The sequence below is a fragment of the Triticum urartu genome, chromosome 4 (genome assembly GCF_003073215.2).
Source record: "Triticum urartu cultivar G1812 chromosome 4, Tu2.1, whole genome shotgun sequence".
Classification (NCBI taxonomy): domain Eukaryota; kingdom Viridiplantae; phylum Streptophyta; class Magnoliopsida; order Poales; family Poaceae; genus Triticum; species Triticum urartu.
This window is the reverse complement of record NC_053025.1, coordinates 11,297,489-11,316,164: the sequence shown is the minus strand read 5'-3', so window position 1 is coordinate 11,316,164 and position 18,676 is coordinate 11,297,489. Positions and strand designations below refer to the sequence as shown.

Here is an 18,676-nt window from a genome sequence, read left to right as displayed (position 1 = left end):
TATCCAGCGGGTGCGCTCCACACATTCAGGAAAACTTGGTCCCTCGATTTCCAGAATGTCGAGGGTTGAGTGTATCCTGGGAAACATGAAAATAGAAATGCACACTCCCTTCGCAGGCATTATCCTGTTCAGGTTCAAAGGGACTTTCTCAGCCCATATCGCAACAATCCAGGCCAAGGGGCCTTAAGATCGTTGGGAATACAAGCACCCCTGGTGCAACTTTCATCACTAGCAATCCCATAATGATATGCAAAGACAATTATAACATAAGTAACACAACATAGAGTTCACTTTTATTACAACCCATAATCCATAATGACATTAAGAACTGACGCTAAGCAGCAGTAGCTTTATTGAGGCATATATCCTGCTTACCACCTCCTAACAGAAGATGGTAGAAGTGCTGCTGACAAACGACCTAGCCACCAAATCTGCATCACTTGGATCAGACGGCTGCCAAGGACATCTGCACAAAGTTTGTATTTCTGAATTCAGAGATTACATTAGAGAGATACAAAACATTGTCTATTTCACACTGGTACATTATACAAGTCAACGATAATCATGGTTTGTTAACTGCCTTAAACTTATAATTGGAAAAGGTCACTTCAATAAAAGTTCATTATGATGTCAATGTAATTGGTTCGAATTTAATGAATGGATCATTCAACCACATTATCGTGCTACTAAATGTTTGCTTAATTCGACCATTCTAAAACACAGTTTGTTTAATTCGACACTGACTTTTTAAAAGAAGATAAAGTTTGCTCAGTGCTGGAAAAGTTTCACACTCTCTATGCAAATGGAACTAATCCATTGCATGACATCACAATGTAGAACTATGATCAAGCAGATCATGCAATGCAATTACGATATGTTCTAACTGATGGGATCATCGTTGGTTAGAATTATTACCTAGAGGATAAAAAACATATGTGGCTCCAAATTTAAATTGTGCTTTATTTTCTGAAATATTTCAGATGTAGGGGGAATAACAGTATTATTATCATGTATAGTCTCCCCAAAGGGGAAAATTTTTATGAGCGTCCTCTCCCTACTTGCAAGACAGTCGTTAAAAAATACACAACAAACTGACCTTATTTCTGAACTACGTAGCTTTCTGGCACATAGATTTCCCCTCCAGCTTCACCATGTTGTTCGCCACTAATTGTTTTTCTTGCTGCCAAAAATTCAGCACTCATCTCACTCATTCCTTGCCTCACAGCTTCCTCTACTGTCCCGTAACCATGTTCATCGGCATATTTCCTAATATCCTCCGTGATTTTCATCGAACAAAACTTGGGACCACACATAGAGCAGAAATGTGCTACTTTAGCACCATCAGATGGTAATGTTTCATCATGGAAAGACATTGCAGTAACTGGATCCAGGGATAAAGCAAATTGGTCCAACCATCTAAACTCAAACCTTGCCTTGCTTAGTGCATCATCCCATGCTTGTGCATAGGGGTGACGCTTTGCCAAATCAGCAGCATGAGCAGCGATTTTGTAGGATATCACACCTGTCTTAACATCATCCCTGTTAGGCAACCCAAGGTGCTCCTTTGGTGTTACATAACAAAGAAGTGCGGTGCCAAGAGCCCCAATGTTGGCAGCACCAATGGCTGAGGTGATGTGATCATAACCAGGTGCAATATCAGTTGTCAATGGACCCAGCGTATAGAAAGGTGCTTCGTTGCACCACTCGAGCTGTTTCTCCATATTTTCAGGAATTTTATGCATCGGAATATGCCCAGGACCTTCATTCATCACCTAGAAGTTAAGAAGTGTAAATATCAGAAAGACAGCTCCCAAGTTTTACTATTGAATGACATAGCAGGTAGAAACAATTCATCATGCAGAGCATAGTACAGTTCTAAGTTCAACTGTCAGTCACTAGAGCATAAAAAAATGATTCATCACTTAAAGCACTTTACAATCAAGAATTCGAATATTATGTCTTCAATATTTTCTCACGAGTTGGTTTCTGACGACTAATCTCTATACAAGCTTAGCCTATTCATTAAAGTAAGCTACGCCGCACTATAAATGAATATGGTTGTATATACAATGTTTCAAAAATAGTTGACCCATTAGGTACCGGTGCAGAAATCCTGTTTTAACTGAAAATGCAGAAATGTTGGATGATAAACAGCAAACATATATCCTAATAGAAGTGCTCTTTTACATTTAATATATAATCTGTCGATCTGGCAATCATATTCAACTGTACTGGAAAAAATATCTTGTTTATACTATTTACCTGTTACTCGAAATATCTACTTCAATCTTATGCACAAACCAAGCTACAGTTTTGAATGGATAACATAGTTAGCAATCCTGTGAGCAGAATTTATATCGAAGGTTGATTACTCAAAGCCTATTTAGAACGTCCTGTTATTGATTATTGCAATGAAAAACAAACATAAACCATGACTATACATATTAGAATATTGATATTGTAAAGGAAACAACTCTGTAAGTTCAACTTCACTCCTACTTATTATTCTGACCTGCACATCCTTCTCCCATGCTCGGCGAGTTAGTTCCCCTTGAGTCAGCAGCTCTGCAAACTGAGCGCTATCATTAGCATCATAAATGGAACCCGGCCTCAGGCCATCACCAATAGATAATGCCACATCATACTGGTTACAAATGTCAAGAATGTCATCCCAGTGCTCATAAGCAAAGTTCTCCTTGTGATACGTCAAGCACCATTTTGCATGGATTGATCCGCCACGTGAAACTATGCCGGTCATCCTCTTTGCTGTGAGAGGAATATAACGAAGCAGCACACCAGCGTGGATGGTGAAATAGTCAACACCCTGCTCGGCTTGTTCAATTAAAGTGTCCCTGAAGACTTCCCAGCTCAGATCTTCAGCAATACCATTAACTTTCTCAAGTGCTTGGTAAATCGGAACAGTTCCAATAGGAACGGAGGAGTTACGAATAATCCATTCCCGGGTCTCATGGATATGGCGCCCTGTTGAAAGGTCCATGACAGTATCTGCTCCCCACATTGTGGCCCACTGGAGCTTGTGGACTTCCTCCTCAATGGAGCTCACAACAGCTGAGTTCCCAATGTTTGCATTCACCTTTACAAGGAAGTTTCTTCCAACAATCATGGGTTCCAATTCCAGGTGCCTCTTGTTGGAAGGGATAATGGCTCGCCCACGGGCGACTTCTGACCGGACAAATTCAGGAGCAAGGTTCTCACGTTTGGCGCAGTACAACATCTCCTCTGTTATGACTCCCTGCTTAGCATAGTACATTTGGGTGTATCGAGGACTACCCAACTTCTCCCTCCTGTCAATCCATTCCTTTCTTATCTTTGGAAGTCCTGTAAAAGTTCAACGCATGCTTATTACAAACAAACTTAAATGTCTTGAATTTTAAACTTGACACAATCTATTCAAGAGTTTAAAACTTATTCAAAAAGCTTGACACAGAAAAACTATATCTATTCAATTGAATGGATAAAATAATTATATTGCTATTTTTATGCTATCTAACTTTCCGAGGGACCTAATACATTTCCCTGGATACTTCATCAGTTTTCTTCTACAACACTTTAACTGAGAATATACAGGAGGAAACTACTTTTTCCTGAAGGAGCAAGGGTAATCTCTCCGCAAAGCACAACCAATGTGCTTACTAGGGTAAACTTAAGAATGAAACAGTTTGAAATACTACAACTAAGAAAACATTAGAAGAATATCTGTAGAGATATCCGGTATATGATCATAAAAACTAATACGTCTACTTTGCCTTTTCAACTATTTTCCAAGTCCAAAACCAGGCATCTGATCAATACCATCCGACTGTTGAAACAATGAAACTGTCCATTATTTGACTATAAGATGAACTTATTAACACACAACAAGGGAAACATCAGAGCAATTCAAGGCACCAAAACAAATACTCCCTCCGTTCCAAATTACTTGTCGCAGGTATGGATGTATCTAGATGTATTTTAGTTCTAGATACATCCATTTCTGCGACGAGTGATTTGGAACGGAGGGAGTACGTGGTTGCATGAGAGCGATAATACAAACACGCCGTCTAATTTCATACTGAACAGCTGATCTAGATGTTATGGCTTATTAGTACAAACAGTCTACATAGTTCAGAACAGAGAATATGGCAAAAGAGATAAGGCTAGTGAGTTACCAAGCCTTGGGCTTATGTTTTGTGGGCCACTGGTGTCATATGTGTCGAAATGCCCGCTATCTCCGGTCAAATGGACTCTCCGAAATGGAACCTTCAGGGCATGGCCTGTTTCCTCATGAACGACTTCACTGCAGAGCATAACCATGGCAAATATAAGATAAAACTGATACATTAGAACACAACAATATTGGCACACTCCCAGTACAGTTGCTAGGCGAAGCAAAAGCAGGAAGCATGCCTGCATTCTTTGGTGCTCCGTGGGAAGCAATCTTCAAATGCCGGGAGCGGCAGAAATTCTGGAGCAGCAGGATCAACTGTGTGTTTGGTTTGCCTGGGTTTTGCTGGCTCTGCTACTGACTGGTCAGTCACTGAAACTGCCTTAGGCCTTGAACAGGTGAGGCTAGCACTCCTGTCCTGCACATCTTGAGGACGCGAAATGCCACCGAAACCAGGCAAAAGTGCAGTCTTGGGGAACTTCATGGTGTTGCAGCTATTGTTCATAGACATTAGTGACGAGAACGACGGTTGCAGCGCGGCCATTTCCTGTACAAGCTACAGATTAGTAGATGCAGGCAGGCAATATGTTGCGGCAGATTAGTAGATATTATGAACTAAATTAATACTAGTGACCACCGGGGAATCGATCAAAAAAGTTAATCCAGCAGACGGCGACGGGCAGTTGATCAGATATAGTAGCAGTCCAGCAGAAGATGGACGAGACGCAAGATTGAGACTTGCCTGCGAAATGGAGATGGACGGAGACAGGGAGACTTACGGCGAGACGCTGCGTCGCTGCCGGCGGCGCGGAGAGATCGGCGAGAGTTGTAAGTGAGGGTTTTTATGAGACGATGTAAGTGAGGGTTTGTTTTCGCGATCAGACGTTGATATAAGGCAGCCCGCTGATGGGCTTTGGATCAAGTGGTAACAGCCCATTACTATTTATTTCCTTTTTTAATTAAGAAAACAAGCATTGTCTAAAAAAAAGGATACATCAGAGGATACGCGTATCCCTGGCGTATCGGGGCGTATCCCCGTTCTGGCCGCGTATCTTGCACCGATTCAGCAAAGAGGTGCCGTTCGATGCAAAAAAAAAATGCCAAAGATTGCAGTCGTGCTCTCTCTGTTCAACTTCTTTTTTAGACAAATATCTACTCCCTCTGTTCCAAATTAGTCGTCGCAGAAATGGATGTATCTAGAATTAAAATATATCTAGATACATCCATACCTGCGACAAGTAATTCGGAACGGAGGGAGTATTCAACTTTGATGACACGTTTCCGTAATTCGTGTGAAAAGATGAATGTTGCCCCTCCTTACATTTTTAACGAAAAAAATATCGAAGGTAACTTCGTTATTACTGGAGGTGCTGTATCTGATACTATATCAAAAAAAAAAAAGGTTAGCTGTATCTGAACCACACGTTCCTACTGTCGACTTTGGGTCGTTTCTGCGACAACAGTCAGTACTAATCTCCACGTTTGGAGTTTGGTCAGGACGACATCATACTCTGCTCTGAGGTCCCAATTTCCTTCTTCGCCATGGATCAATCGAACCGATACGGAAAAGTACTCACAATTGGCTTAGAACAGTTGTGATCCCAACCCAGCAAAAACTGGAGCCGTTTCCCACAAATTCATTCAGACCCAATCAACCGGGGCAGGGAGGGGTCTCACCTGAGAAACGGCGGATCCGGCGAGAGGCGGGCGGAGGAGTTGCTAACAGGGAGAGAGGGGGGGGACGGATGCGATGGGATGGGAGTGCGCACCTGGCCAGTGGTGCGGAGAGTGAGATTTCTTATAGCGGATCCGGGGCGGCCGAAGAGGTGAGGAGAGGACGGGGCACGGGTGGCCACAGCTCGCCGCGGAGAGCGACAAGCCGCAACCGGACGTGGCGGGTGCCTGAGTGGGGGTGGCCACTGGCCACCCAAAATGATGGGAAAACGACGCCAGCAGTGGCGCCAGATATTTCCGCCCGCCGGAGATATTTTCTCCTCGCGCGCGCGACAAGCGCGTCCACCTCCACGGAAAAGCGAGCCATGACGCCTCAACGGACGCAGGATCGCGGGCGGATCGACGCAACAGCCTCGCTGACGGCGACTCGGCGAGGGGGTCGCCGGGTTGACGCAGCGTCACTGCTTCACAGCTGGAATGCCGGTAAGTCGGGCGATTGTGTGAAACGGGGGCGGCGACGGTCGAATGCGGGCGGCCTGGGATCCATGCCGGTGTGCCACGGCGCGGCAGCGGCGGTGGCGTGGTCGCGGGAGACGGCGAGGGTGGCAAGGCTTGTCTGGGCCGCTTGCGAGGCTGCTTTAGAGCGGGTGGGCTCGCAAAGTTTGTGTAGCCTACTGGGGGCTGGCTGGTGGAGCTAGTGAAGCTATTGGGCTGCCCAATATGCACGGGCTTGCATAAAAAACAAGGACGAGTATGTGTGTGTGTGTTTCTAAAAAAAAGAGTATGTGTGTGTGTGTGTTTCTGATTCTCAAAAAAAAAAGGTGTGTTTCTAAAAAAGGGCATGTGTGTGTGTGTGCGCGCTTCACCTAGCGTTCTAGCCAAAGGAAGCTCTGTTTTCTCGCGTGTGTTTCCGGCAGTTCCTATGGCCTATTTGGCACCGCGGAGGTAGGGGAACCACGTATCATCGTTCAAGTGAGTGTAAATTGTTTTCTCAATGTTAGTTTCCCATGTTCATGGTTTGCGCAAAAAAAAAAAAAGTTTCCCATGTTCATGGAGGCGACGTCTTGGTACTGTAACCGTGGCAGACACGGCACAAATTAGGAGGTCTATGGTGTTTTTGTGCCACGGATCTGATGGGTTATCGTCGTACGCACTTCGGCATGTCAAGGCGATGCAACAACAAGTTTGAGGCCGGTTTTGGTATGGTCAGTGTTTCTTCCGTTTTGCCCTTTTTCTAATCTAGCAAGGAATAAATGGTTCGCCGACCTTACTAGCAAGAGGTTTGTCCCCATTGACGATCTTAAGTTCACGTTTATTGGGGTGGACGACAAATCCAACTATGTACCTAGGCGGGAGGGGCGATCACCTAGGGCACAGGCTTGGGGGGGCACCCCTATTTCTCGCTTTAAGAGAGCACAAGGGGCAGCCTCGCGTCTCGAGGAGCCCAGATGGGCTGGCCCACGCGCGAGCGAGGCCAAGCTTGTTTTTCTGGTTTATTTTTACGCTTTCTAGTTTATTTTTTATTTTATTTTGTAATTCTGTTTATACTTTAATATATATATATATATTACAAAAAAACTCTAAAAAACATTTGAGAAAGTACTGGAAAAAAGGTTGAACAAGTATTTGAAAAATGTTGATCAAGCATTCGAAAAATGTTGAACAAGTATTTGAAAAATGTTAATCAAGAATTTTGAAAAATATTGAACAAGTATTTTAAAAATATTAAGCAAGCATTCGAAAAATGTTGAACATGTATTTGAAAAATGTTGACCAAGGATTTAAAAATAATGTTAATCAAGCATTCAAAAAAGTTGAACAATTATATGAAAATTGATAATGTATATAAAAATGTTGATAAGTGTTTGAAAAATGTTGAAAAAGTATTTGGAAAATTATTTTTAGGGAGTATTTGAAAAAATGTTGATCATGTATATAAGAATGTAGAATGAAAAACAAAAAACTAACAAATAAAAATCCAAAAAATAAAAACCAAAACTGGAGAAGAAAAAATAAAATAAAAAACAAAGTAACAAAATGAAAAATATAAAAAAGAACATGAAAAAAAACATTGCAAAACAAGAAAGAAAAAATCAGAGAAAAAAAGGAAAAATGTGTAAAAGCCGACTCTTTCCCTTCTAATTGGCCATGCAATGCCGCCGGGCAACCAGGAGGTCGCGGGATCGATCCCTCGTAATTATTTTACTGAAAAGTTGATGTGACGAGCTGAAGGATTTTGGAAAGGTGTTCGGTTTCTTATTTATTTCAGAAAAATTGAAGTCCTTGTATGATAGCAATCTAAGGAAATTTCTCATACTAACTCGTCTAATGTTGATCTAGATGATTTTTTTTCTCTAAAATAGAAGTATTGCAAGTAACTTTCCGGTCGATGAGGGAGGGTAATGACGGTGGCGCGCCTTCAGCACGCTCCAATGCTTGTAGTCGTCGCTAGGTGCAATGGCAGAGCTGCAACAAGGCCGGATGGGCCATGGCCCACCCAATATTTTAAAATTTGTACACAACTTTTTGTACTGTTGGGCCTTAGAACACCATCACAGGCTATTTCTTTCATTTTGGCCCACGCAGCCTGCCCATAGTTAAGCTTCAAGCTCCGCCAATGGCTAGGTCATCTACGAACCTTGATGTAATTCTTACTTCTAATGTTCTTTATAGTATCTCGACAGTTGATGAATAGATTGAAAGTTTTCTCGCAAAAAAACATTCCAGTTGATTTGAGACAACCCTTGAGATTCTTCAGTTCGCGACGGATGTACTTTCTCCGTTCCTTTTTTTTTAGGGAAGTACTTTCTCCGTTCCTAAATATAAGCTTTTTTAGATATTTCAATACAGACTACATACGAAGCAAAATGAGTGAATCTACACTGTAAAATATGTCTATATACATCTCTACGTAATACATATTAAAATCTTTAAGAGGGTTATAATTAAAAACGGAGGGAGCAGATTGCTATCCAAATGTTTGGCACGTATGACCATCTCTGTACTATCCATATATACTCTTGGTCGATGGTCATGCGTGACTTAGAGCTGGTACATAGATGGTGTTCGTCCAAGTCTGGCAAATGGGAAAAGATGAGGAGAAATGCGTAAGTGGAGTTGACACTGTAATTGGAAAAGGTGGCGCTACGCAGCTACCAAAAGTAAAAAGTGCAGGCCGAATGTCACCCGACACGGCCCGCTCGTCGTAGGATTCTTACCAACACTACACTATTTTGTATTACGCGTAGCGACCAACAATCAGGTGAGTGGGCAAGTTGCATACAGATACAGTATCCGGATCAGATTGAGCAACCTTTTTTAGATATAGTTTGGTGAAGGGAAAAAATATGAGTCATCCACTATAGAGAAACACCAACGCTAATTTAATGAACAACAAAGAAAGAAACCAATACAGTTATGGAATTTTCTAACTAGTCTTTCACTATGGAATTTTCCGTGCACCATAAGGACAGGGATAGAACGTGAGAGACATTATTCCTATTAAGGGACATCACTACCGCCACACAACCCCAGTCAAGACGCTGAACCTAACAAGAACGAGAACGAGTTCCCCCCCACTCTGGCGGGCGAGTTCCTCCGCACCTCCATGGCTCAGAGGCCATCGGAGATGGGGCGGACCGGTGGCGGCGCCGACAGGAGGAGAAGGGGCTTTTCTTGAACTAGTCTTTGACCTTGCTCGGATCATTGGGTCTCGGGTGCCAATGCATCTAAATTGAAAAAAAAGAACAAAAAATAAAAAAAATTCTTTAAACTTTTTGAAACTAAACATGATCTAGGGTTACACTTGTGTAAAAAGTTCCGTGACGGGATGACTTCCATGATATTCAGGGCGAAAGAAAACAAATGCAACAATATATATATATACTAGCAAACATGTCCGTGCGTTGCAACGGGAGTAAAAATCACACTGCTAGCACGATAAACACGACTCAAGACCCCTTTGCAGCTCCATGTTATTTATTTAAACACAGGGTTCATCCGTGTTTTCGCTTATCCCTCTTCCAACCTTTACCGACCATGTCATGGTCAATAGAAGGTGATGATTTCGGCCACCGCACTCATACATGTCATTAAACTACACCATCACAAGTGAATCTCTATTAGATTTAAAACTATTAGCATCGAGCTGGGCATGACGGTTGTCCTTCTCGAGCTACGGCCTATGCCTAGTTCATACGCCATCCCTCTTACACCCTCTCTGTTTAAAATTGTATATTTTCTTTCCAAATTGCATCAACATTCTTTTTAACACACAAACACTTTTTATATCACATAATTTTTAAAGAGCATGAATATTTTTTAAATTGTGAATATATTTGTAAGCACATGAACACTTTTTGGAGTTACATGTTTTTTCATTTTGAGAAAAGGGTGAGTATTTATTAGATTAGAAAACATTATTTTAATACATGAACACTTTTCTTAGGACTACACAAATATTTTAAGATGCATGAATGATTTTAAAATTTTACATATTATTTTTCAAAATGCAAAAGACATATTAAATGACACAAAAAAATTAAATGACTTAAAGCCCAACACCATATTTCTCTGATTTTGCCGTATTACAGGGGAGTCAAAAACCAAGCCAACACCATCGGCCCAACCTACCCCCCGTTAACCCTAGAAGGCAGGGAAGATCGATCCCCAGTTTCCCACACCCCCTCACCACCCCTCTTCTCGTTACCTTCCCTTTTCCCGCTTTGGCTCCACCGGTCTGGATCCGTCTGCCCTCGACCGGGCCCCTACCAAAGTCTAGCCCGTCGTATCTGGATCCACCGCCCTCCTACCAAGTCCAGCCGCCGCCGGATCTGCCTCAACCGGACGGGATCCACCCGTCTGGATCCGGCTGCCGTCAACCCTCCACCGGCCTGTGATATTTTTTATCTTTGATTTTGAATCCCGATTCGTGGCGTTGTCATCCGCTCTTGATCGAGCTTTTCCTTCCCCTTGTGATTATCCTCGCCTCTGTTTCTGGTCGCTTGTTCCCCTTGTGATTATTCTCATTTCTGTTTCTGGTCACTTGTTGAATAATCAAGATGTGCCTATATGAACCGGTTAGATTAGGCGTAAAGTGGCGATGTGGTATTATTATTAAGCCGAATCATATATATTTTGCCATGATCCTACGACGGCAAGGAAAAACCATCAGCACATGAGGCCCGGTACGGGCGGCGTGGAGTAAAAATGGGCGATCCGCCACAGCGAGGGCGATCCATGTGCTGAGGCCCAGCCAGTTGTGGGGCGCACCGGGAGCAGGCCTAGGTGGGCGATGCGAACGTGTCCCAAGCGGAAGTCTGGAAGCGTTTATTTTCTTTAGCCGTACGTCAGACCCCAAATTAGTACCACCTCGTATATATTACGATTTTGTCTATACAAATCGTAAAAGCGTATTATGACATGAGAAGAAAGTGCATTGTGACGGTGAACCCGGAGACTCAATCCGTGCTTTATTATTACTAGCAAAAGTGCCCGTGCGTTGCAACGGGAGAAATAAATTATCACCCCTAGCGCCCCATCTTTGTTACCACTTCTTTTTTTTGTCATCATTGTTGGTAACGATGTCCACTACACGGCGAACATTCCACCTAAGCTTGGAACCAATAAGGAATTGCATCACCTGCATGGACAGACTAGCGAACAGTCGCGTTTGAGATCCCGGCCACATGACCCTCATCTGCGCAATCAAATACTTGTGCCTTGTGTTTATGTTATCTGAATTTTACATCATAATAGTTTAGTACCAATCTGTGTAGGACACAAACAAAAACTAAATTCATTTTTATTTTAAAATGATCAACACTTTTTTTAGGGTAACACGATCAACGCCAAAAACACTGAAGGTTGTGAGTTTGATTCCAGTAACGGTCAACTATTTTTTGCCTCATCTTCTAAAAGGGGTGGTGGGTTTGATTTGTTGGGCCAGGTCGCACGGACATGTTGGGAGGGCACCGGTTCTTTTTACTGGTGAAACATTACGCGGGCGAACGTGGCAGAGGCCAACTGGCCCAAGACAAACGATTGGTAGAATAGCCTAGGTCCGTATGAGGAAACACCATGGACATACGAAATGGGAGGATCAATAATATTATACCTCCATTTATATATATTAAAAGTACTATATATGCCTGTGGGTTAGAACGGTTGAAACAATTGACATAAATTTAGTGAGGATTGTATGTGCAAACATAATGTTCAATGTGCTACAAATTTGGCGCAAATTTAGTAAAGATTATAATAGCAAGGAAAACATAATGGAAGAAAAAATGACATGAATTTAGTGAGGATTAAAAAATGCCACATCATTTTTACTCATAAGATGGCATGCCAACCTGCCATTGATTCCCGCACCTCCTGTTAATTAGTTTTTCTTTCTCTTTCTTTCCTTATATCATGATGCCCACATAATTACCGCCCATTTCCTTCCTCTCTCTTTCTCCTTCCTTCTTTATTTCTCATGCAATTTTTTTCCTTTTTTGCTAGGCTTGCTAATTACTCCTGGGATTAATATGGCGCCCACATAATTACCATCAATTTCCTTCTTTCCTTCCTTCTTTATTTCTTATTCAATACATATTACCTTTCTTGCCGGCTCCACATAATTACCATCTTTCTTCTTTATTTCTCATGCAAAGAATGTCTATTTCCTTTCTTTATTTCTTTGCTTAATTTCCAATGCAGCTTCTTGATGCCTGAAAACCTAAAAATTGTATATAAACTGGTAAAAATTAATGTAAAATAGCAAGGTGAGACTATCTGATAAGTAAACAAATATGAAAAACAACTTCCAGCCTGGTCCCTTGTACGCAGCAAAGGATCCGATGCAGGCAACATATATATGTACGGGTGACGGAGTAGAGGAGGCAAACGAATAGTAACGCATCCGCACTACCATGGACGTTACTGGAGGACGGCCAAGCGTCTCCCCATTATTGCATTGTGTCGCCACCGCCGGGTGCACCGAGTAGACCGATTAAAACGAGCAAAAACAGAAGAAAAGATCAGCAGGCGTGACGCTAAATGCGGGCCTCGTGGCCGTTCAGGCCGTGTACAGCACGTTGGCCCGGTTCACCAGAAAGCCCGCAGACCGTTCTAAGGAGCAGCGGCCCTTTTGATGTTGGCCCAGCCGGCTCATGTAGATCGCGCAGCACATGAGGGCAACGGCGTTGTGCGGCATGCTAAAACGATCTGGTTCGTTCATGAGCCTGATCGGATGGTTAAGGGCGTCAAAACGATGTGGGAGGCCGTAGCTAGCTGAGTTATACTATCGTAATAAGCCTTGATTTTTTTGAATATTTTATTTTCTTCGTACACCCGGCATATAGTAGATGACATCACACTATACCGTTAACACAAACCACAGAGAAAGAAAGAAAAACACGCCCATCACGACAGTGGGCCGCAGCACTCGTACATGCCCATCACGACCGTGGCCATTGATCTCGGCCCGAGTACGCCTGCCCTTTATTCTTAAGGTTCAGACGCCCAAAAAAGCAAACTTAGGAGCCTAGTCCGAGTGGTTTGCTGTGCTGCGATCAACATGGCAGACCAGGGATCTAATCCCAACGGTGCCGATCATATTTTTGCCCAGCGAAATAGATAGAGCAAAAATTTAGTACCACCTCGAATATGTTTTAAAATCAAATTAAAAGCGTAAAATTATGGGAATAAGCGTATTGTGACGGTGAACCCATCGAGTCAATCCGTGCTTTATTATTAGGAAAAGATATATATGAAAGTTACTGTTCATGTTTATTTTACTAATATTTTGTTTTCTTACCTTGAAGTCGTTCATTCGTGGAAATTTTTAAATTTTATACGGATATAACACTAAATTATACTCCATTTGTTTTCAAAAAGTTTCAGAAAACACTTGCCTTTTTTGCAAAATAAATAAATAATAATTTAGGTGCGCTATGACCCGAGACCGACCGGGCATTTCCGGTCTTCGACCCGATTATACTTCTCTCTACTGGATTTGTTTCGAGTTGTCTTTGTGTGATTTTGATCACAGTCCAACTGTTTCGGAGTACTTGCTTGTCAAAATAAAAGAAAGTAATTAACTAGTGATCCATTTCTGTTTAATTGTTCGTCTAAACAGTACTATGTACACTTGCAGCTTGCACAAACACTCTAATCAAAGTTGCAACATCAATCAACAAAAGAAGGAGCTGCTCATCTAGTATCTCCTAATTAAGCCAAACCGATCAAAAAAGAGAATGGCGCGCACTCCATCATCACAAGACGGCGTCAATCCCGGTGTCCGGGCGAAGGAGGTCGTACTTGGCCCAGACGGCGTCGAGCGGGCAGGGCCGGCCGGCGTCGAGCCGGTCCCACGGCTTGCCCTTGCCGCTCCAGTGCAGCAGGGAGACGGGGCCGGCGTGCAGGCCGCGGCAGAGGCCTTGGTAGTTGTCGCCGCCGAGGCCGTGCTGGTTCCAGCGGTGGTCGACGGCGGCGATGCGGCCGGCGAACACGAGGAGGAAGGGCGGCAGGGAGCCGAGCTCGTAGATGCGCACCCGCCGCTGCAGCTCCATCCACCCCTCGATCTGCGCCGTGTACCCGGCCGCCCGCCACCGGGGCAGGTCGAGCACCATGACGCCCGTGTTGAAGTAGCACGCGCGGCGCCCGCGGAAGGTCCGGGCGAGCGCCGGGCTCGCCCAGAACCCCGGCGTGAAGTAGGCGGTGAAGTTGGCCCCGCAGTACTCGGGCGCCGCCACGGCCGCGCCCTCCGGGAGCGCCGTGGCGGCGAGCGCGGCGACGTCGTCGGTGAGCACGACGTCGGAGTCGAGGTAGACGACCCGGCGCACGCAGGCGGGGAGCGTAGTGGCCAGGTAGGAGCGCGCGTAGTTGAGCGGCCGGTCGAGCGCGCCCCGGACGGACGCCGAGATGCGGCCCGCCACCCGCGACTCGTCGAACGGGTACGCCCGGAACGCCAGCGACGGGAACGACGCGCGCACGGCGGCCACCAGCTCCGCCGTCCGGGTGGGTGACCCGGCCGCGGTGAGGAAGTGGAAGTAGACGGACTCCGGGCAGGAGGCGTGGCGCAGGACGGAGAGCACCGCGGCCATGGTGCCCCGCAGGTAGGACGCGTCCAGCGTCATCGCCACGTGCACGGCCGCGCGCGGCGAGCAGGCCGCGCCGTCCTTGCCGGACGCGGGCGGGAGCGGCGCCGGGCAGCGCGCGGAGGCCGAGTTGGTGAAGTGCGGCGCCTCCCTGAACCTGGGCAGGGGCGCGGCCGCGGCCTCCGCGCCGGCGGCGCAGAGGAGGAGCAGGGCGAGGAGGAGCGGGGCGCGCGACATGCTAAGCATTGGTGTGTGCGGTTGCGCGTTGTTTGTGTGCGGGGCGTGAGCATGAGCGGCCGGCCGTGTTTTTATACGGGGCGCGTGGCCGCGTGCCGCGTGCGGAAAAGGGGAGGCGTCAAATTTGGGTCAAAGGCTTGGAGAGGGTAGTAGGACCGGAGGAAAGCGTGTTTGAATGTGTAACACGCGCGCGCGTAACTTGGTAAAGAAAACTGGGTGAAAAATAATGCCGGCAGGTCAAACATACATGTCTACGTGTTCGACTATGGTCTACGATGGCATTGGGCAGAAAAATGGATATACTACATCTACATGACTGCAAATGTGGTGCATCTTCCATTTTACTTGTAATGAGCTATTGAAATCATGCGTTTTCAGTGTACGTGGATATCAAAGGCCTACCACATGGTGAATTGTGTTGGTGGGCGAGGCGATAATTTTCATTCTTAGAGAGGCTTCCCAAATCCGCCTCAAACTCCCGGACAGACGACCCGATCACTGACCGACCAAAAAAATGCAATTCAGATGGGCTTTTTAAACGGGACTCAAACATCCGGCTGACCGGCATCCCTCATATCCAACCCAAATATGAACAGATATGGAGCGCTCGGACGCGTCATTCACGCCGGACAGACGACGGGGTCTCACAGGAAAACAGTTCAAAACCCGGCGGCCCGAAACTCGTCTTCTAGTGATGCATCCACGCCGCCGGGTAAGGAGTTACCCATATCTAACGCCGGAGCGCTGACTGCAACTCCTTGAGCAGCTCCAAGCAAGGCGTGAAGCCCGGAGTGGATCCAGAGGAGGACTTGAAGGAGGAGGAGGAGGAGGTTGAGGAGGAGGAGGAGGAGGAGGAGGAGGATCTGGAGGAGGATGTGGGGGACGTTGGGGACGCAGATCTGCAGGCGGAGCAGCAAGTCATCCTCGATTCACTTCGTTCGGAGTCGGATGCGGAGGCAGATGCTGTCGTCGACATGATATGGAGGCGGAGTACAACGCAGAGGAGAAGGAGGAGGAGTGCTCGCGTGCATGGATGGATGAGGTCGAGGAGGAATAGGAGGAGCCGGAGCCCTCCTACGCGCCCGTCCACCCGGCGCCGGACACCGATGTCATGGACATTTTCGACGACGAATCATAGCTAGGGTGTCGTAGTATATAGGTTTATCTTGCATAGTTTGTGTGGATTTAGGGGATGAAATATGAAAGACTCAAATGCACAAAAGCAAACCCATCTACAACCGGACTTAGCAAATCCGATCCCTAGATTCGAATGCAAAGAAGCAAATTTAAGATGTGACCGGTCACTGTTCGTCGACGCGCCCGGTCGCGTCCGCGAGTTTCTGGAGTAATTCTGGCTGTAGATGCCCTGCCCAAATGGATCACCTGATTATGACGACGCTTCCTCTTTTCCTAGCCAAAAAATTGAAGTAAAAGTGGATTCAGCAATCGATGAAATAGTAGTAATACCGCCGGTGTGGCGCGGCGTAGAAATGATTGCACTCCTGCATCAATGCTGTGTCGGTGAGAACCATGCAAGAGAGGTGTTCAAAATAAAATAAAATAAAATAAAGAAGCATGCAAGAGAGCAAGCGTTGGGTGACACGTCGTCGTCCGGCCTGTGGCTGCGGGACCCGCGCAAGTACGTGGCACGTGGTGGCATGCTGCCCGATGCCAGATCTGTCTACGCGAGCGAATCCTCTGGTACGCACAATGTCCAGGTCCGCGTGTGTCCAAGGCGCCGGCGCGGCGGCGGTGGAGAGCTCTGCCCAAGACGCAGCGTGTGCTCACTGCCCAGCCAGCTCAGCTCAGCTGCGACATGGTGAACGGCGATCTTGAGAAATCTGCCTTGGATCCTGAGGCGCTACAGTCGAAAGATTTATGCTGCGTGTCGGCGCGCGCATTTCTTTCTTCGGCAGCACTGGAGCGAACCCGCAAGGATTTATTAGGAGAAAAAGCACGCATATTAAGCATTTACTTTAGTTTTGGTGAATGGCGATCTATATATATATATATATATATATATATATATATATATAATATATATAGGCAAAATGTTTGGGGCACCTAGGTACATGGGCACCTAGGCCGTTAATGGCAAGCCATTTTTATTAGTACATGGCGTGCAATCAATGAAATAGTAGCTTTCCATTTTTCATTGCATGCACTGCTGTCAAGAATTGCTTTCCAAAAATATATTATGTTGATTTCCTAGCAACAATCCATTTCCAAATATTATGTTGATGTATTATACCTAATGAAAATATACACATACGCGGGCTATTATATCTAATAAAAATATAAACGTACCATAAGTATTGTTTAATGAAATATATACGTATACCCGTGGTATTATATATAACTAAGAGTATACACATACCCGTTGTATTATACCAAATAAAAATTATGGATATACCTCGGGTATCTCAAATACCTACTAACAAGACACAATGAATATATTCAGGGATATCATGAGTATGTAGATACCTCGAAAATATCATGAGTATGTATGTAATCTGATATGTATGTACTTAAATGGTGTACGTACTTCAAATCATTGACACATGCCCGAGGTATCAAATACATGCTAATAAGACGCAATGTATATACCCATATATTTTTGTTAACATATGAGTTTTTGTGTTTCTCACATTTTCGCAATACCTAGATACTGAGATGCCCAAGGGTATGTATGTACCGAATGAAATGAAAAGTGTATGCATATATGCTCTGATTTTTTAAGACATCAGTTACAATCAAATAATACAAAACATTGTCCAAACATTTGTATCTATAATGTTTTACGACATACTCACAAATCTCCTTGTATATACCCAGCAAACTTAAAAATAAAACAGTATACCTAACATGTATGCGCGTGTATATACCTATGTGAAAAAGGATATGGAAATATTGTAGGTATCCCATCAACCTGTAGACTATAAAAATCTGGTTCCGTATATACCTCGGTACGTGAAATATGGCATCCATAGGTATCTAATACTATCTTAATTTGGAATAATAAAAATGTTTTATGTGTCCAACCAACCATGCAACATACGTCAGATCATACAAATATGAAAAAAATGTACGTATACCCAATGGCATTTTCTGTCTCCAATTTGTATTACTAATGTCTCTCAACAAGGAACGATGCCATGCATGGGTATTTTTTGCTTGCTAAAAAAGTGTTAATATGCATGGCGTGTTGGACCATATTTAATGGTATCCATTTATGATTATCTTTATAACTGTTTCCAAACTATGTAATTATTTCCAAATCAGTAATCTGTGATGGATTGACATCTAATGCAATCGAATGGTGCAAAGGCAAGGAGCCTGGACACCTAGGTGTCCCAAACTGTCGTCCTATTAGATCGTCTATATATATTGGCGCGGAAGAAAATCGAATTTGAAAACTTACGGGGAGATATTGTCGCGCCGACGCGAGTACGACGAGACAACGCCGGCCGCTAATTAGATCATCTTATTAGTTATGGCGCGGTACAGAAAATCAACC

General features: G+C 44.6%; 2 protein-coding genes across 3 annotated transcripts; both read right to left on the bottom strand.

Moving 5' to 3' along the window:
* Positions 1-243: 243 nt before the first annotated feature.
* Positions 244-6,087, bottom strand: LOC125550248 (phosphomethylpyrimidine synthase, chloroplastic-like). Of its 2 annotated transcripts, none has more exons than XM_048713201.1 (6): positions 5,843-6,087; positions 4,408-4,712; positions 4,170-4,297; positions 2,513-3,339; positions 1,097-1,772; positions 244-485 (listed from the first exon to the last, which is right to left on the bottom strand). In XM_048713201.1, exons 2-5 carry the CDS (start codon positions 4,707-4,709, stop codon positions 1,098-1,100), a joined length of 1,932 nt encoding a protein of 643 aa, XP_048569158.1. In that variant the 5' UTR covers positions 4,710-4,712; positions 5,843-6,087; the 3' UTR covers positions 244-485; position 1,097. The 2 variants fall into 2 exon arrangements, with proteins under 2 accessions (XP_048569158.1, XP_048569157.1); XM_048713200.1 differs by having other exon boundaries at positions 244-466.
* A 7,819-nt stretch (positions 6,088-13,906) lies between these two features.
* Positions 13,907-15,199, bottom strand: LOC125550247 (probable galacturonosyltransferase-like 1). The gene has a single exon (XM_048713199.1). It carries the CDS (start codon positions 15,166-15,168, stop codon positions 14,098-14,100), a length of 1,071 nt encoding a protein of 356 aa, XP_048569156.1. The 5' UTR covers positions 15,169-15,199; the 3' UTR covers positions 13,907-14,097.
* Positions 15,200-18,676: the final 3,477 nt, after the last annotated feature.